General features: G+C 33.2%; 1 protein-coding gene across 3 annotated transcripts in view; it reads left to right on the top strand.

Annotated features, from left to right (window-relative positions):
* The window catches only part of LOC131850591 (uncharacterized), a 41,634-nt gene extending 28,256 nt beyond the window's left edge, over positions 1–13,378 (top strand). Inside the window, exons 5-15 of one of the 3 annotated variants that reach the window (XM_059200878.1) lie at positions 2,123–2,298; positions 2,999–4,020; positions 4,580–4,697; positions 5,574–5,894; positions 6,618–6,725; positions 8,450–8,607; positions 9,034–9,147; positions 10,633–10,698; positions 11,424–11,514; positions 12,221–12,329; positions 13,058–13,378. In XM_059200878.1, the coding sequence (XP_059056861.1) occupies positions 2,123–2,298; positions 2,999–4,020; positions 4,580–4,697; positions 5,574–5,894; positions 6,618–6,725; positions 8,450–8,607; positions 9,034–9,147; positions 10,633–10,698; positions 11,424–11,514; positions 12,221–12,329; positions 13,058–13,109 (2,335 nt within the window). In that variant the 3' untranslated portion in view covers positions 13,110–13,378. The remainder of the gene's footprint in view (positions 1–2,122; positions 2,299–2,998; positions 4,021–4,579; positions 4,698–5,573; positions 5,895–6,617; positions 6,726–8,449; positions 8,608–9,033; positions 9,148–10,632; positions 10,699–11,423; positions 11,515–12,220; positions 12,330–13,057) is intronic. The other 2 variants (XM_059200880.1, XM_059200879.1) reach the window with 2 other exon arrangements.
* Positions 13,379–21,508: the final 8,130 nt, after the last annotated feature.

Genomic DNA, 21,508 nt, shown 5'->3' with positions numbered 1-21,508 from the left:
AAAGTACTGCGTAAAAAGTGAATTTGACTATATAAAGTATGTCGGTTTAACTTTTGCCTACAATAAACTCTGTTTAATTAAGAATTAAACGTATTGTCTAAAAATGAAAATTACTATAATTCAAACAATATATTTTTATTTGGTTATTCTACATAGTTAAGACGTTTATAGCTATTTTAAAAACTGCTTCAATTTATTAGATAGATACCGTCAGCTTACTTTTCTCATTGAAATAAACCAAGCATATTTTACAAGTGTCACAGAACAATAAATATAAATTCCAAATTACATGTTTTCCCATAACAGACATTTCTGCTACACTAAAATATTAACAACTCCATTACTACGTTAGTAGGTTATTAAACCACGTGAATTCAGACAATGAACTCGGCTTGTTAAGAAAAATGGCGTGAATGGAATTTTTGTCTTTGAACCAATCGCCAAATGGCTGCATCTAATTTGAGTGCTCAAAAAATAGCCTGCTCTAATATTAGAAAGAGATAAATGCATTGTAGCAGACCACTTCGCCATCGAAATGCCCCTGAAGCGTTTGTAAGAGGTATTACGAAATGTTTTGGCATTGTTTACGTTACTAAAGCAATTAAGAACATATTAAAAGTAACGTTTGGTCATGTTTTTATAAACGCAGTGTTTTGATATGCTTTATTTGAGAGAAGATATGTACCGCACCGTTTCTGAGTATTTATAGCTGTTGTCACTTGCTGATATATTCTCTATATATAGGTGAAAGGAAGCTAATAAAGCTGGTATATTTGAATTTGTTCGTTCCAAATATAATCATTGTACTACATCAGTACTACACCGCACCTCTCGCCATCGACAAGTAATTTATCCCCACACGCTGGAATCTACGTGGGCTAGGACAGTGCGGTTTCAGAGGAGCTTCCTCCGCGTACACTTTCCGAGATTGTGGAATGAACTACCTGCCGAGGTTATCTTGCGAATATATACCATAGAGTCTTGCAAGAATAGTATATTAAGGTTTCTTAAGGGTGACGTGTACGCATGTTGCCACTATCGTAGTATAAAAAAATCTATTTCTTAATTTGGTAATTTAGTTCCATTACATTTACGTACTTAAATATTATTTTATCTGTCTATCTTCATGTCAGATTCTTTACGGGATAGGTTGCGATTTGTAGCATGTAGTCGTAATATTTAAATGTAGTCGTCAGTTCTGTTAACAAGAATACAAATTACGAACAATGACATAAAATGTAGTCCGAAAAAGGTATAATCAACTTTCATGACAATCATTTTGGATGAATCGGCGACGTATGTAACCGTGTGAGAGGGAAAGTGCATAGCCGGCGCCGAAAGGCAGACTTGTACTTTCTCGTTTGACGCGGCGAAGCTTCGATTTATGAGCCTCTGATAATATGAGGCCTTGTCAGTTTACGTGGGTTTTCTTTTGTAATCAATGTATAACTAACGTTAGAAAGAGGGATTGAATTTTAACATTTTTTTTTGTGTGTATGTACACACGATTTCCTTGTCAATACTGAACTTTTCATTATTCGTTTATACAGTTGATGTACATATTTTGTTTAGTGTTCCAACAAACACATTTTTAGCTTTGAATATTAGGATAGATAAGTGAAATGTGGACATGTCATGTGTCGCGTTCGCCGCGTATGACTATTATCTATCATTACATAGTATAAATAAAGTCGATGTTTTTGTTTATCTGTTTCTCTTCGTTCTTTCTTCTAGACCACGTAACGGATTTTGATATGGCTCTCATTATAATTGTAAGAATTTCTTCCAGAATATTTATGCATATAGTCATAAGACTACTATCTTTTATACTATACACGGTTCCGACATCACGTGATAGGATTACCATTCCGGATGACCAAGTTATCATGCATCCGTACTCTGTGATTTTTCTGCCTTATCTCATCCTTCAAGTGAAATACATATTGCCGGCTGCAACTCTTTCTTTCAACTCTTTTAACTTAATCTTTGGTATATTTTTTAATTTGTTATTGTTTGGCCATTAAATGAATTATTTAGCTGTAAAGCCTTCCTCGGTAAACAGGAATTGATGAGATAAAGATGCCCAAACATAAGTATTGATGTAAACAATAATAACTTCCAGGGGTTTCACAAATGCGCTAAATGAACGTGGCAGTATGAATATGTATCAGAGTGGCGAGTCACTAATGCGAATGTCCCCACCGAGCCTCGTGTCTTCCTTGCTTATGGAGAACTCGGGTACATTTAACGCAGAGTCACTGGACAGCAGGAAGTCTTTGCCCTCACATAGAGATTCAGGTATGTTTGTTTATTAAATTGAAATTACAAATAACTAAAGGCCCACCTTATGGTGAGCGGTAACTGCTATATACTGAACAGCACTACGGACAACACGTTATTGTGTGACACCCACGATACCACTTATGCTTTGCCTTGAGGCTGAAAAGATGTCATGCCTCTTATAAGGTAATTTCATTCCCTAATGTGCAGGATGATGATGGGGAATGAAATTAGACAGCCGGCTCATATAGTTGTGGCTGAGGGACAAACACATACGAGTTTGTATAGTCTACTTCAGTTTAACCATTTCTGTAACATGTTCTTGAATCTTAATTAAACAATCAATTACGAGGTCTTTTAGTCTATTAAATAAAATGCAATATGAAACTATAATAATGGCAAAATGTAATAATATAAAATTTATCAGTACAATGTCAAACGATCAGAATTGGTTCCAAGATTAGGTTAACGTCTTCGAATCATACATACTGGGGTCTCATATGCAGCTATGGGTATTATATTTGCCCTAACTTTTAATTGGAACTCGCATACATTTTTCTAAACCTTTATATGATGTACACACGACAATCTCTTGACTACAAGAGAGATAAAAAATATAAACGTAAAATTTTATAAATCTCTCACAATTAAATTATGTTACGTCGTTATATAGAAGATCCCATAATGGAGAGTAAAACCTCTAACGGTTACTTTACAGGTATACCTACGTCAGGCCGTGATAGCATAGACCCGATGCTGACAAGCATGACATTAAGTATCTTAGACGAAAAAGATATGAGCACAAGTTTCCTCTCACAAACTACATATCCAGACAACGATAGCCTTATGGACTCTCTACCTCCTAGTCTGGTTAGCTCTGTTAACTCTTCCTATGTCATATCCAACACTTCCAAACCAAGAGCAGACAATACAGATTCAAATATATTTAGTTCCGCCACATTTACACATTTAGAACAATCTGAAAAGTTGCTATCGGCGAGACCTAGGTGTCAATTGTACAATAGTTTCACAAAAAAAGACCCACCGATTCGAAATTCTGAAAGTTACACGAAATCACGAGAAGAGGGTTCGCAAATAGATCCAGTTAAGGTACTAAACGAAAACTGTGATAAGAAGGATACTCCTAAACAGGTTCCGCCCAAAATGAGCCCTGAAATGGGAGAAACAATAACATTACATTACGCCAACAACAAATTTAGCAGAAAAAATGACGCTGAAAAAGAGAACTTGAATGATACTTTTGAACATAACGACGCGTTCTACAAAGATATAGGCATGCAAAGAACACCCGAGGCCAAGAATAGTCTAAATGTTACACTGGATAAACAGGAACTCAATGAAATCATTCAAGCGCGGCAGAAGTTGTCTCTAGCAAGAAAAGCATTACCCACAGAACCGGATAAGCCGAACCAAGTCGATACATCGCCTATTAAAACAATACAACTGCCGAACCAAACGATCACTGTTCCAAGACAAAGTATGCAGAACGCATCAGAGTTGCTGTCCAGACGGAGAGCGATGAATGGTGGGTATGAAAGACACGAGGAACCTACCAGAGAGACGCCGAAACGAAATGCGACTTTCAAGAAGGCTTCACCGAAGACCGGTGCAATGGATGCCACAGTGGTGTACGTGAAGCCAGACGAGAACCAAATGATCGATATCAACTCTGCTACATTGAACCTCATTGACGCAGCCGACAGAACATTGCAACACGAGGTATGTGTAGTTAATAATACAATGGAATATAAAACGTTAGTTGTCAATATTATTATAAGTTTAAAAACCACAATAGGACTCTATACAATTCTTTTTTCAATAACATAAAAAAATCTCTGCACAACTAAACTATAAAACTATAGCAATATAAATTGCACCATAACTTTTACACTTCATCAGAATCACGTAATGAAAATTGTGATAAACTTACTATTTATTAATCGAATAAAACGGCTATGAACGGCTGCGAAAATTTCAAGGTAATAGTTTAAACACCCCCACTAACAATCAAACTGTTTCTATTTGTACACATATATATTATTCGCGTTATTTTTTTTTTATTACATATCCCAGTATGATTGTAGTGTTTTAAGTTTGTTACTACAAACTTCAGCCATTTATATACCGGTTTGATGATGTTGATACTGTGAAAATATATCCTATTTATTTTAGTTGTTAAAGTCGATTTTTTACTGGATGATATAATATAGATGATAATGGAAAGACTAAGTATAAATATAAAGAAATAAAGAATGTAAAAGGTAATGTGATGCTACAGGACTGGGGCTCTCAAGAACGCGCCATGGTGGGATCCAGTGAGAGTACGGACACGGGGACCTTCAGTTCGTCGAGTCCTCCTGATAGCGTGCCCGACGCCGACCCGCTGCGCAACGCACGTAAGTTTACAAACTGTCATAATTGTGACGTCATAAGCCAATGCAAATCTTTATGACGTCGTATCACATTTAATGATAATAATTTACTCTCATACTTTTTTATACACATAGTAACTTCTGACGGCTACTTAGTCAGTGTGAGCTAGAGCCAATATGTTATTAGACATAATGTCAAAAAAATTGGCGAGATTTGACGTTACTCATGTTTGAAAATCGCTAGTGTAATCACTGAATCATTATGAAAATCGTGGTTATAACTTTGGAAAATATAAAGCAAAGAATTAATATAATGATATGTACAATAATATAAAAAAGTATGACTTTATGAATCAGAAAGAAATGCAGATATTCTGAAAATTTCTTCTTTATTTAAAAGTTGTTTATATTTCTTTCAAAACAGGGCTCATTTTAGCTCAGCCTTAACTGCCAAATATTTATAATAAATAATTTCAGAATATCTGTCAGTATGGTGATGGATATCACATGCATAGCCATTACACAGACACTGCGAAGTTCATTTTATCACATTGGTTACGGTAAAGTACTTGTTTATGCAAATGTTTGTCCAGCAAACAATTATATTATGTCCTGAAAAAGTACTATATACTTTTTTAATTTCATGTAGTCATTATTTATAAGTAATATTAACGTCATGATAGGATCTTACCACGGATCATTCGTGTTATTGAATTTCCATATTTCAGCATATGTTAGTTTGCCCATAATTTGATGTTACCCAAATCTTTTATAAATAAAACTCAGTAATACAAATAAAACGTATTAGAATCCATTATTACTTTAATATTACGTGTAAAATTAATGATGTGTCGGTATTCTCAAATGAAAAATGAATAGGCGCTAAAAACACAATTACAGGCGCGCAAGTAGCTTCAACACCACTTGCAACAATGAAAATGGGAGCCAAGAATGACCTTCTCAACTTACACGCCACAATATCCCCCATATACGACATGATTGACGACAAATCGTATACTTTAACCAAAGTACCCAGTTGCAACTCAGCCATGGAAAGGACTTTCGATATGCACAATACAACAGTTATAAATAGTGCAACAATGGTGAAGAAATCCGCCAAAAGGGATATTTTGGGTGGGAAACCGAGCCCGGATAAAAAAATGTCGGGGCCATCTTGTCCACAGAAGTCGTCGCTTAATAGAATCTCACCTACCAGTACAGGTAAAGCAGGGTTAATGCTATCAAATGATTTCGGTTTCTTTTCTTATAACATCACAGCTTTACAGACAACCAGCTGCGTTGTTACTAAGAATATCTACTATGTGATGGATGGCACCAATATTGTGCTACATAAAGTACTAAACGGTTATGAGTTAAATGATGAGTAATAAATTTTTATTACACTTGATTTCAATTTTGTTATTAAGAAAAGAAACTGAATGTTTGTATTTTTCTTAGACGTTTTAATATATTTTCATTATTTATTAATATTTCTTATAATTACTCTTATTGATACTCCTCTGTAGTAAGTTAGGCATGATCTCTTATTCTAATTATTTTAAGTATAAAACAGTAAGTATATATTTATTTTTAGCTTTCTGTATGTTTTTATTTGTTCACTAATACGCTATTTTAGCTGGCACGCTTGCTTCTTTGTGTTTTCTTAAACTATATTGATTTATAATATATCATAAACTATTAATTATGTTAATATGCTCTTTCATTCCATATCTACATCATACACATTTATTGTCATTACAAATTTGAATCCAATACAATCATATCTATACATCCGTATTTTTCAGTTATCATGTATTTATCAATTATTTTGTTTATTATTACTGTATTATCTATCACATTATAATCTGTACATTATGACAATCATCCTTTTTTTCCGTACATTAGCCGTTATCAGAAGCTTAGTTTTGAATCTGTATGTTACAGGATCTTACAGTTCGATGGCTCCACCGAGCAACGTACCGAGAAAAACAAATTTACCGACCTCCAAACTTAGGCAGTATAGCTCACACAGAGAACTTAGCAGAATACCCGGTACGAAACTAACATATGCACATACATATCTACACAACCCTGCGCATATACATACACTCGTACACTCTCCACAGACATACGTGCACATACACATATTATCTACCATTGGATACACAGATATACTTACATATGAATTCGTTTAAATGGCCTTGAATTTAATAATGGTTGTTTTATTATGACGTCTAAAAAGGCTATATCTAAATCTAAATAAAAAGGCCACATCGTGGCAGTGCCCATAGATAAATTTTATCACAATAAATCTAAAATTTATTGGGTTATTTTACAGGTGTGGTGTACAACAAAATTTTATTTAATTTAAAATCGGTCAATTTCTTTTATATTTGTACTTGTAAATGGGAGTCGTAATAGGTATAATTAATATAATAAATAATAATTAATATAATATAATAAATATAATTCTTTCAAATGCGAGAATAAATTCTTTTACGTAGAATATATGGCCTTATAAATTAATCAAAAGTAAAACTAACATGTAATTATTGCTTACTTACCAAACGTAGAGAGTGAAACAAAAGGTAAGTAATGATTTCAGTCTTAGTAAGATAGTTTGCTGTAAATGCTCCTAAACTGCTAATTGCTTTGTATAGATTATTTAATAATTTTACCTTTAAATTTATTATATTAGTTTACATGCATGTAACAAATAGTGATTCCATTTAATTCTTTTTTTATTGCATTAAAATTTATTTATCACCGTCTTAGCCATTCATTCTTAAGGTCTATACTTGGTCTCTCACAAGGAATAGTATTGAGCCCCGTGCATCTGTCGATTCCCTACAATGTGTTTGAAGTGAAGCAATCATTTTATAGGGTATTATTACCTATGCCCCAATCGCTATTTTTTATAACTTTTGTGTACGTGCTACTAATGTAAAGAGAAATCATCAAGAACACTTATGATAGTTATAATTTAATAGGAAATTTATTTATCGTCGATAAACAATAGCCCGATTTTGTTATCTATGAGGAACTAATTTGTTGTGTGAAAACAAAAAGTTATGTCTACATTAGCGATTAACTATATAAAAGAAATTAAATTAAATTAGGAGCATTCTTGTATGGATATTTTTTTTTTTTTGACACCTAACCAATCAGAAAATAAACTCGTCTTATTAGAAGCTTAAATCAATATGATATGATAACATATCATGGTAACTACCCATTATCATTCCACGTTGGGAACTAATCAGGATAATAGGAAGATTTAGCTACTACTAGCGGTTTCCCGTAACTTTGTCTTCTTTATGATATATGATTAAGATGAAAAATAGCCTAAGTCAGCAATCCTCGGGTCAATGTCAAATTTCATTAAGATTATTCTACTGTTTACCCGAGAGAAGGTAACAAATAGACAGACACGCAATAGATAATATTAATTAGGCTGTGTCCCGTGGCGCGGCCTGCGCCACGGAACATTAATATAATAATTATACATTTGGTGTGAATAAAAAAATAATACTACATTTTTTTATTCACACCAAATGTATAATCGTATTCTATTAAACTAATTTATTTTTCCGAGTACATAGGTAGCATACATTGCAGAGAATTTACCAATGGAGATACCATTGCTAAATTCTAGGCCGAGCCTTTATTATCGACTAGTTTCAGGGATTTTGGCAAATAAGCCTAAAATTACTTTATTACAAACAATTAAATCCTACCTCTTAATAAACAATCTTTTAATACATTTAATGATACAGGAAGCAACTCGGCGGCGGCGATACCGAAAAGTATTGTAGGACGTACAATGGTCCGACGCAACGTGTATGCTTCGAACCCAGCACTCAGCCCCACCTCAGCCGCCCCTCCAGTGTCATCCCTAAGGCGGGAATCATTCACGGTCACTGCCGATACGCAGGTATTGTTATCTTAATACCTTGTTACTGTTATATATTGAGCCCAGTGTTCAAACCGTTAAGAACATTGCTTCGTCCTGCGTGCGTCACCAGTACAGTACAAATTTGATTATTTTTTTAAATTAATAAATAATAATGATAACGCAGGAAAACTAACACAGCGCTATTCAGTCCCAAGCTAAGCAGAGCTTGTGTTATATATTTTTATTGCATGTTGTATTTGTAAATACATATATAATACAAAATTCTGTATTTAGGTAATACACTTCTATTTAGTTCTATATAATTGTTGAAGCCTCCTTTTAAGCACAAACATTCTTCCACTCTTCCACAGCTATATAGTGAGTTAAAGTAAAAATAGAAAACACGCAGGCCGATTTAAGTGTAGTAAAGAATATATATAATATAATAATGATATACTGTTTCAGAACGATAATCAGTCACAGAAACCGCTAGTGACCGCACCCCCTGCGTTGGTTAGACAAGGCACCGAAACGTTACGCAGAGAGCGGCCGCAGAGCCAACTCGTGGCACCCAGAGATGTGAGTATAACCGTTATAGTAGGTGATGGTTACATGTTTCCGTGGTTAATTTTTTAGGGCACCTTTCATTAAAGATTTAGCATTCATATTTAGTTTATATAATCACGTATTATTTAATACAATTATGAAAAGACAAGTGAAAACATATTCAACGTAGAATATTCTGCGTAATATAAGCACAGTCACACACATGCATGTAAATCTAAGCCAATGGCGAAGTATTATAACTTCCCCTTGGCGTGAATATCGCCATTACCGTAAATTTCACAGTTCTCTTCTACCAGGTAAATTAGTAAAAAAATAAATTAGTAATTTCATTTATTTTTTCTATTTCAAGTCAGTCCTGCGTACGATTATTACAAGAATTTACATTAAAAAAAAAACACATCACACAATCATACATCACTATTGTTCATTCTTCTTGTGTAGAATCTGCGTTCCGAATTAGTGGTACAATAAAAAATGTGACTATTCAAGTGCTTGTATTGAGTTTATTTGAATAAATATTATTTCTACTTCTATCTCTATTATACAACTTTATATACATAACATACACGCATAACTGCCCAAATGAGAGGCTAAATGCCGTGAACAGAGTCCAACATACAATACACATAACATATATATGTATATGCTATATGCATCTTTATTGAAAGGAGTCCTAATATCAATTACATGTTTGTCGCATTTATAATGTTACCGAAAGTTCGCTACTTATCCGACCGACCATCTAAAATAATCTTTTTCCATCAATGTTAGCTTCGAAAATTAATAGCGTTAATATTGTTACAGAAAAAAAAATATTATTATATTTTTTCTATGATGTCACTAATCTTGTCGTTTATTTAACAATAGCATTTAGTTATAATGTATGGTCAACAAAAAAATATCCGTAGATTTTAAAAATTAAATTTAATTATATATTTTTTATTCTATAATGAAATGGTATACTGTGTTAATCATGAACGAAGTCGAAGTCAAATATAGAATGCTTATATAGCTCAACCACTTTAAAAAATAATGAGAGAAAACTGAAAATGAATTTTGTACTTCATACTAAACCAGACCGCGCAGTTTATGTGAAAGTGCGAAGTGTCGTTGCCCGCTAACTACCACCTGTGTCACAACATCAGGTTGGTTGGAAGAGATCTCTTTCAGAGATAATGTGCGAAAGGGTGGGCGCCTTGCTCACATTTTTGTATAACCATCTTTATTTTTTTTAATGTTACAAGTGCAATAAAGTCTATTAATTGTTTTATTAGTGAACAACTTTTCCAAAAAAGCAATATGGAAAATACACTGCTTTTTTGGGAAGTTCTTCACTTTCATGAATTTCACTGGCTTTAGCTTTACGACTTGGTGTACCCTTTACAACTAATATTGTACATAGTAATATATTTTTTAATTGTATATAACATTGCACTAATGTTATCTGTTGTGGATACATTGCACTAACCGTTCATGTAACTACCATACATGTATCAGTTGCGCGGTATCAACTCTACGGTCAGCAGCAACATGCCAGTAGCGATGCGCAACCATCATATGCCCGTAAGTTGTTTTTGTGTAATAATAGCCTACATATAACCGTAATACCATAGGAAGAGTTCGAGAAAGATCGTCGATATTCGTATTTATGGTTTCAATAATAATTAAACTGTGTATGATCTATAAAACCTATTAAACACTATGGGAGTGTATTGAAGCAACGCATCCGAAAGACGAATCAATCTCTTGACAGATGACCGCCAAATCTGCAGAAATGAAGCTGGGAACAAATTTCTTATGAAATTGTGCAATCAGATATTGCACTTTCATAAGAAATTCGTAATATAAATACGAAATATATGCAAATAAAAATAACTGCACTATTTGTTAATTTTCCATTTAACAGCTCATAAGGGGCCATCTTAACTGTAACTAACTGTGAGAAAGATGAAGGGGAATCAAAAACTAACCCTATCTTAAATTTTATATTTATAAATTCTAAGAAATCAGTATTTAACTTTATTTAAAATACTTGGTGGCCCTTATTCTGTTTTGACTAATATAATATACTTTTTGTAAATCATCTTGCATCTGAATATTCTAAATTTTACCCACAATTTCTATATTATTGTCCAGTCTTGTTTATGATCCAGGCAATAGACATGACGCCCCATTCGACTCTTTATTATTTTTATAATTATATGTTCAATGAATATATACTTACAGCCGTGTCAATCTTTAGTACTTTATTGGTATTATAATTATATTAAATTAATATATTCTTACAGCCACCAACGACACGACCGTACTCGATAGCGGGCGCATCGCAAGTACGAGTCACGAGGCCGGGCTCCGTGCCATTACAGAAACCAGTGCCAGGTATGTCTAATATAAATATTTTCTACTAAATATGGCCGCAGTTTCACCCACGTAAAATCATGTGTATTCTGATGTATAAGCTATATTATTGTAAAGTTTAATTAAAGTCCATTGAATAGTTTTTTTCGTGATAGCGTAATATAAACATCTATCCATCCATACATACTCACAAACTTCCGCATTTGTAATATTAATAAAATAATAAGATAGTTACTGGGGTAGACTTTGTATAAATTCGACTGTGGATATGACAATACTGTCTTACATACGCTTGTACTGTGTGCCGATACGTTTGTATTGTATATAACAGCCGCCCAGAAGCTTACTTTGTAAATTGTGTTTATGCTGAGGAGTGAGATGGGAGTAATAGAGTATACTTCAAGATTAAGACTACGTTGGTGAAATTATTATGAAATGTGTATATAAAAAAAATATATACATAAATATAAAATATATAGTGGTCGAAATTCAGCACAGATTTTAACAATAAACAAAGAGTATATATTCGTGTGTGTGTTAAATACGTGGTAGAGTGTGTAATGTTTTTTTTATTGTTGATTTAATGTATTTTTATGCATAATTTTAATACAATATCACCTTCATCTATAGAAATTACGAGTGTGTGAAGTTTTCGTAATTTTCGTAAAAATGAGCACAATGTTTTTGTTTCACGTAATTAATATATGTATTTACTGTATGTATACAGTAGCAACGTCGGCGACAACGGACCAGCCGCGGCCGGCGTCGAGTTCAGAAGCGCGTGTGTCCGCCCTCCCGCGCCCCTCGCGTCTGCCCGCACCCCGCCGCGCCCTCAGGTCATTACACAATAATAATAACAACCCAATACATTTAACACAGCCCTTTCTCGTCCCCAGTTAAGCTGAGATTGAGTTATGGGTACTAGAGATAGTTCCTTATTATATACATCAACAGATATACATACACATTGTAGGTTCCTACTGGAAACTATCGTGATAAATTCCTAGTGAATTTGTCACGATGCACCAACTGACCTGACCTACGGCTCATCTTATCATCCTCCACTGGTGCCCCGCCAGCGTAAACCGTTAGCGTAGGCGGGTGCACCATCCCATAGTCAATCATCCATAAAAACACAGTATAATTTAAAAATTCTGCGCATTTTGCCAAGATGAAGAGGAAACGCCACTACACATCCTATGTAGTTGTAGCCCACTCATGCATAAACGAAATATCTCCTTTGGAAAAATAAACTCTATCCTGAGCAAATAATAACCATCGCTTCTAAGAACATAGTTCAATTCTTGTCCATGACGGGTCTAGCAACGAACTTTGAAAAAGGGCGAACACGACAGATATATATAGGTCGCAGTGACATAGGCCTAAACTCCTGACGATAGCCTAAAATTGGTATTTTTTACATGCATATTTTACAACACAGTATAATTTTTGAAAAAGCTAAGTGTAGTGTATATCCTGAAAGTCTCAATTTTAATAGTAAACGCTGTACATGTACAATGCGTTATATTATTTATTAAATGTATTATTTTTACTTTATTTCCAGACCACCGTCAGTATACTCAGTGGCGCCAACGGCAGACCTAGACCACTACTGACGAATACTCTGTTGTGCCAACGTGCTAGGAGGGAAGTCCTAGCCCACCCGATAAATTTATAGTTACTAACGACTGACCGAAGTAACACTGTGTCTTGAGATTTACCAATGTGATGACTGTTTGCTTCACTACATACATTTTTAATCTTTTTTTTTACATTAGATATTTATAGAATCAATTATTGCCAGTATTTAACTGTACTATAAGTTTGTTATAAATTGAAATGACGGTGATAGAAACACAAAAAACTAAAGTAATCCGATAGATGGCGGTAGATAGTATCGTCACTGCCCCATCGGATGCAAATAAACCCGGCGAAATGTGAACGTGGCAAGTGTTTTAATTCACCTCGTCGTCGATAGTTACTGCATCTGACTACCCCATAACTGTGATAACAGTCAAGAAGACATATAAATTGGGTAAAAGTAATCTTGAGAAATGTAGTAACATTTTGCTCTCTGATGAACATTGATGGAATAGCATGCAAGGACAATTATGGGAACTCTATTAAATTAATATCACTGACCAATTTTTAAGAAATGGATCACGTTTTAGGTAAATTTTTGTAAACAATTATTTTTATTATATGAAAACGTTTAGCTAGGAAATATTATTAATGACGTTTGAAACATTGTAAGCATCCCAGTGTCGTCTCTAATCATGGTTTGATATCGGAAACCTATATCTTATAATTTATGACAGGGATTACAATTGTCAGAATCTCGACCTGTCATGACAATTTAACAGTTTCGATTCCTTGTGCAATTGTCAATTGTAAAACTGTCATTGTATTGTACTGTGATGCACTTCTCATGTGAATCTCATCAAAATGGCGATGGTACAGGAATTAAATATTAAATTTGTACAAAATATAGAGTTTGTCCTTTTATATAAATTTACTTTTTCTACTACAAATTTCTTTTACATCTATACTAGAAACTACTTTTTTTTATCACAAGATTCAATCGACGCTTCTGTTATCAGTAATGTGAGCTACTAGTGCCGACTTTTCCTTTATTTTTTTAATTTAATAAATTCAAGTGTTCAATTAGCATTTGACTGAGGTATCGTATAACACGAATATTGAAGAATGAAGCACGTAAGAAATGGTTAATATGTGGCTAAAAAGGTTTATGATCCGTCATAGCCATGTTATAAATTATTTATTTGACATCCAAAATTTTTGTCTCGAAAATTTTGATATTGTCATGAAATTGAGCATTGAAAAGTACTTTTCGGATATTGAAAAGTTACAAATTTCAATCTCATTGCATATTTAATTCAGTGAAGCACTCTTAGGGTGGAGGATATGAATATTTCATCGTTGTGTGCAGCACGATTAAAAAATGTTAATTTTATTACTGAACTCAAGAAACTTATGACCTCTTAATGACTGAAATAAATGTCATACATATCTATGGTCGTGTCTGGACATCTAATTGTAATAATCGTGTCACAGATATGTTGCAACACGTCGAAAGTTTTATATCTGTAACTTGAATCACTCTCACAATGTTCTCATCATGGAAGCTCAAACTAACAAAATTTCTGTATGAATTATAATTTGGTACAAAGACATACAAATTAAGATATTATTCCTATATTATTTAGAAATTTAGTACGTTAGTATATGGGATGTTAACTTCGTGCTTAGTAATTTATTTCATAGTAAGACATTTTTGCATTTTTTTATTTAGATATTGTAATCGTTTAGAAATATATAATTACTTTGCTTTTAGAGATTAAACATTTAATATGGTCTGTAACTTTTGTATTATAATAATATTTCGAGTTTATGCACAAGCACGTGGACACGTTTTTGTAAAGAAAATTTTAATAAAATATTACTTTTATGACATATTGGCTACATATCTTCACGTTGGCAATGTTACGCACAAAATATGTATATGATTTATATAAAAAAAATCTCTTGTACATTTTGTAAATTCTAACTTTTGTGTTTAATATATTATATGTCTATATCACTTTATATCAAAACATACTTTCCTATATATTACATTATAGCATATCCAATCTAGTTCGTAACAATGTATTCGATTAGTCATTTGACTCGTTAGCACAGTTTTTTCAGACTTGTATTCAAATGGCTTTGTAATCTATATATGTTATTGTATGCATCGATATAACGCCGGCCAAAATTATAGTATATTGAGCAGGTACTCAATAAGTGACAGCAATAATGTCGCACACGATTGCGACTGCATTGTATATTTTGTAAAAGTAACTTTAATTGTATAATGTACAGGATCGATTGTCGTCTCTTATGTATTATAACTAAATACCTTTTTAACAAAATTGTTTCGCAGCAGTTCCGACGGCCGACGTATGGTGCGCCTCGCGGCTTGTTCGGTAACGTCGTGCCTTATTTAGGTAGTTTAAGGAATTTTGTTTTCATTTTCTAATAAAAATATGTATTTATAAAGACTTCATTATTTAAGTCATTTTATTCTATCCTCAAACCTCAGTTCCCACCTAAGACTGCCATTCTTTAGACACTGCATACATGGGGTTTTTCAAGAAGGCTATATTATGACGCGCAAGAATCCCCTGGTGCTTCAGGTGTCCATAGGATAAGGTAATCATTAACTATCAGATGGGCCATATGCTTGATTGCCACCATTCAAATTAATCAATCCTCAAATTGTACCTATATAATGAAACAGCTATAAAGTTCTAATAAAAAAATTAATCTAGTCCCACGGTAAGCAGAGCTTGTTTTATGGGTACTAGACAACTGATATAAATACTTAGATTTATTTGTAATTACAAACCTCTACATAGAATACACCCAAACCGATACAATCATACTCATGGATACAAATGGTTTGTATTGTGCGAGGAATCGAACCTGCGACCATTAGAAGTAAAACGGTATGCTAAACCGTTAGACCACCGAGGTCGTCAATCAATCTAATGGTCTCCTAGCTATATTATCTAACTCTACATATTATAATAATACGAGCGTTTGGGAAGATAAAAAAACTAACCAAGGTTTAAGGTAATCCCCCAAAAAACCAGTCGATGTAAGTTAGTACCTACATTTACACTATATGGTAACTATCTAAAGTCGATTATAAATACTTTCTAACTGGGGGGAGGGGAATTGTTAGGTAGTTTAATGACCCCATTACTAGCAATGTACCATAACAGGTTGGTCTCCATGCGGTTCCCCTGGAAACCATCGTGATAAATTATTGGTGAAATTGCCAAGAAGGGGCATCTAACCCGTCTTCATACTCATCATAACATCCTCCACTGGTGTCCTGCGAAAGTCGTTAGGGTAGACGGGTGCACCATACCATTATTATCCATTAAAAAACTATCTAATCAGTTTCTCTCTCTGATCTCTATGATTATAATTGAAAAATGTTCAAACAATATTCTGTAGTACAGTTGTCCCAGAAAATAAATATTGCATAAAAAATAATGGCGTACCTAACAATTATTTTTTCACTTTGCATGTTATTAAACTTTCAAAAAATAAAAGCTATTATCAAATTACCTAATATCTATATTTATCAAAGTTCAAATTTTTGTACCCATTCTGTATCTACGCCGTCTTGTCATTGTCACTGTCAAGCTGTCATTATCAGATAGACACTAGCGCCACAGCGCTGTCACATCTTGTTTCACTGTGTGCATGTGTGTATGTGGAATAAAATCGCATCACACGTTACGTGAGTGTGCGACGTCGTGAGTACTAATTTTTGCTTTATACGTTTTTATTTTTATAATTAAACCAATGTGTAGCAAGTGCTTAGTAACGTAATAACCATAAGTGATATGAAATGTGATATATCAACGCAATGGCCAATATTATTCGCAATGTTTTCATCGCTGTGATTCCGTGCAATAGCTCGTCATTTGAGTTGTTTGCCCATGACGTCTCCGTTTAGCGCGACGAAAAGTGGAATTTTAGTTTGATTGTGACATCTAGTGCAAACCTATATAATATAAATTGTGATAATTGATGTGTGTTTATAAAATGGATGAGCGTTCTCTTTACTGGAACCTATCTATACCAACTGGGGCCATCAGAGGTGGCTCATGAAGAAAGGGTTAGTTCACCTGTTTGTTTACTTTCTTAACCATACATACCTGTTTGATGAAGTGATTTTTGTATCTAATTACGATAACACTAGGATATCTATGTTTATCTTTTAGGTATAGGTTATGTGTATACGCCAGCGTATTGTTTATTCGTTGTCAAGTACCCATTATATGTTTAATATATCAAATACTGACACTAGAGTATTATATTGGATATTTATTTATCATAAATTTTATTAAAGTTTCAGATATGGTTTAGGATGTCTTATTTTTCTTTTGTTACTTTCTCTTATCCATTGAGTGAAGGGAGAGAATAAGATAGATAGAGGGAAGGTTGCATACGCGCGAAAGAGATAGCGCTCTACGTAGCGAATTCTATGGCCGTGTTTTTGATTCCTATGATTGCTACTTACTTAAATAATGCCACTTTTCCAATGTAATTACTTATGTACTTTAAAGTAAAAGTGAATACATACTAACATACTAACTCCATTCACATTTAGACATTATACAACTGCTTTGACAGACATTTAAAACTACATTATAACTTTTTCTAGATTTGATAAGAAATCTGTCTAACTTTGACTACTCTCTAGAACTTTTATTTTATTATATTTAAATTTATAGGAAAATTATAAAGCTCTCTTACTATGATTATAATATGGGAAGATAGTTAATGTACCATATAATAATTATATAATGTAATGTATGCATAAAATCAGTTAGTGTGATAGCCTTGAGGATCACAAGCAGTCTAGTATTTCTTGTTTTGCATTGACAGCAAGCAGGTCCTTCATAAAACATATTTGGTTTTGCCATAAACTGGTTTAGGTTTAATTAACAATAAAGTATGAAAAAATTATACACTATATTCATAATTTCTTAAAAAATATATGTTACCTACAAATAAGCAACTTGTTTATTAGTCTATGTTTGTTCAGACTAATTCTGGACTAATATTCAAGCATATTTCTTACATTTTCTGTAGAACCTTCTAGAATTTTTTGTTCTGATTAATTCTGATAATTTGGATAAAGTTGCTCAGAGAACCTAGTATATGAATTTACAGTTATTGATAATACAGATTCAGCTGAAAAATGAATAAGTGTACTCAGCTGTGTCTTTCCAAACAAATGAAGAAGTTTATAGATTTTGTTATTATGAATAATGCAAACTACCCAACAGCTCAATTCCAACATAAATTGTTATTAACAAAATGACTAGGACTAACAGGATGTACTAACTGACTTGACTATATGATCCTCTTGTCATTCTCCACTGCTGCTCTGCAACACATTCTTTCGCAGGTGCTCAGGGGTGGTAATCACTTACCATCAGTGAGCTGTTCATTTGTCCCTTATCCTGTACAAAAAAAATATGGTTAGCATAGGTGGGCACATTTCATTATCATCCATTTAAAAAGCTTGGCAACAAATATTAACAAATATTTTATTAATTTCCTCTGTCTTTTCGTATTTTATTTATAGGAATAAATAATATACAGAAAGAAAGAGGAAAAGATTAAATATAAAGGTAGATTAGTGTTGTTGTCAATAGCGAGGCAAGTTGGAGGAGGCTATTACCCACATAGTACCCTATGCACTAAAAATATGTCAGTAATCTTAGAAATTCTTTAGTATATGGTGAAATAAGCATATAACAAGTGAGACTTACGGTACCCCATAAAGTGTATTGTCATAAATATAGCAAATAATTTATAGATAATGTATAAGTGTTGCCATTTCAGAAGACTAAGATATAATTTCATTGCCACATATCACTCTTCGACCAATGAGACCCTATGAGAACCTTAGAACAAAGATACTTAAAAGACCCAAAACCTTTTGTATCTATTAATTCAGCAGTAGTTCTAAAACACTCTATGAGAACACAGTATCTGATCAAAAAGATAATACTACCACTCTCACATACATAAGTTTATTCATCATGTATGTGAATGTAAGAGAAACAGATATATTATAGAAAAATATGTATATTCTATTATCAACTTATTTATAAAAACTAAATCTGCTACAAATCCATTTTACGTATTAGACTGTTTTGTCACACTCTATCAAATTAAATGAAATAGTAAATAGACAGGGACAAAGTGTTCAGTAGCTAACTATATAGCATTTGACAGTTATAAATGTTCACATTAATATTGAATCTAATAAAGAAATGTTATTAATATTGTTAACCTACATTTATCGTTTCCTATAAATTGAAATTTAACAAAAACTGATTGTTTATTTACTTGTTCGCTTGATTGGCGTTATTAATGATGTTATCTAATCAGTGAACATTCCTATGCGAGTTTGTATATATTTAATTAAACAGTGAAGTTGTAAATTACGCAATCACGTTTTATGTAAATATATAATGCAATGTGTTTTAATATACATAATATATATTGAAATCGACATTTATCTGTTATCTACTAGTGTATAAATTATATAATTACCTATATGTTAATTAAACAATATTACTGAAAGTGTCGAGGTCTAATGGTTTATTACACGGAATTACGAGTATAGGACAAATTTGTCGTGATATTTAAACAGACCAAGCAGTTAGTAGAAATTAGTTAATTAAATGTTAAACTAGAAAATTGTGATTAAATCGGCGACAATTGTAAAAAACATAATGTAATAAACATTAAAAAAGATTTAGGGGTGATGATGATGGAAAGTAACTTACCAAGTAGGTAACGGAGATCGTCTCCAAGAGCGTGGAGGTCGACCTGAAATTGCTAGTAACAGTAGGATAAGAATTTCCTTTTGTCCGTCGGCGAAATAATCAAGTATTATGTAGGATGGCTACCATGTGATCGCAGATCGACCTGATGCAGTACATTGATAACAATGCGTGGACTAGTCCCCGTTACTAATAATACTAATACTCATATACATTTTTTGTAAATACATACATAGAAAAAACCCAGGTGAATACAAACAATCATTTTCATGATTAAAAATCTTTGTACCGTGTGCGGAATCGAACCCGCGACCGTCGGAAGTAAGCCAGTGTGCTACACCGTTAAATCATCGAGGTCGTAAAAACCAGAGTAAATGTTTAAGGTCTTACATAACACCTGCAGGTAACTCGTTACCAATAAATTCGGCGGTCTGCCTTGAACCTCATAACAGTATGTCAAGGGCCAATCTTGTACTTCCTTCACGCAGCCTATCTAATATACAATTGACAACAGATGTGTGAAAACAAACCTATACGGCTGATAATAAGATTCAAATGTGAACGCCAATCAACCACTTGTGATGAATTTTTGACACAAATAATAGACCGGAACAGCGGACAAATACACAGTATAAATAGCGTATGTTCATCTTCCAAATTATGCCAAATATCTCGGCTAAGTCTTTAATTCAATTTAAGTCTTAAATAATAGACCCGGAAAAGCGGACGAATACGCGGTACAAAAATAGCGTATGTTTTTCTCTTCTTCGTTCAAATTATGCCAAATATAATGATTTGTCAAGCCTTTAATACGTAAGTGTAAATCATATTTACATTTACGATAGCCGTAATGAATAATATACCTATTGTCACATAAAATAAGTATGCATATACAAAATACACAGTGAGTACAATTTGCCTACAGCAAATAAACATTACATTTGTGAGTTGTCTCGTTGTAATGTCGTTAGGCACGTAGTTACTACTCCTATTAGTAAATTAATTGCATGAAAACGAACTATTCAGAACCGTTACTATATAGTCACATAAAAGCATTGTACTTAAACTCTTTGAATTAGGCAGCAGTAATTTGCTCGTGCGCTAATCGTAAAATTCTAATAACCAGCTTGTTATAACATTTGTGTATATACACTTCCGTTAAAAATGAATTTTAGTACGATATCGACAGAATTCAATGATTAAATATGCGTACACAAGGTTAGTCATACAGGGTCTACAAGTTCTAGTTTTTATTTAATAGAACTTTCTGATCTTAAGTCCTTTTTGTATTGCTGCGGATCATACATAATGAGAACAGTCTCGGTGGTCTAGCGATTTAGTACGCACCTTTACTTCTGATGGCCGCTGCTTTGATTCCTCGCACGCTGCAAACGTTTGTATTCATGAGTATGATTGTTTGTGTCAATCTGGGTGTTTTCTATGTATATTAAGAAAAAAAAGTATTTATATCAGTTGTCTAGTACTCATAACACAAGCTCTGCTTACCTTGGGACTAGATGGCGCTATTTATTATAATGACACTAACTGTAATGTCGAACTCTTTATTGTATACATTATATATGTGTGATTGTAATTCAAATAAATGTTTTATCTATCTATCTAGTTCTCTA

This window comes from Achroia grisella, unplaced genomic scaffold, assembly GCF_030625045.1.
Source record: "Achroia grisella isolate CSIRO2021 unplaced genomic scaffold, CSIRO_AGI_Agris_v1 utg777, whole genome shotgun sequence".
NCBI classification, from domain to species: domain Eukaryota; kingdom Metazoa; phylum Arthropoda; class Insecta; order Lepidoptera; family Pyralidae; genus Achroia; species Achroia grisella.
This window is presented reverse-complemented; position numbering and strand designations above follow the sequence as displayed.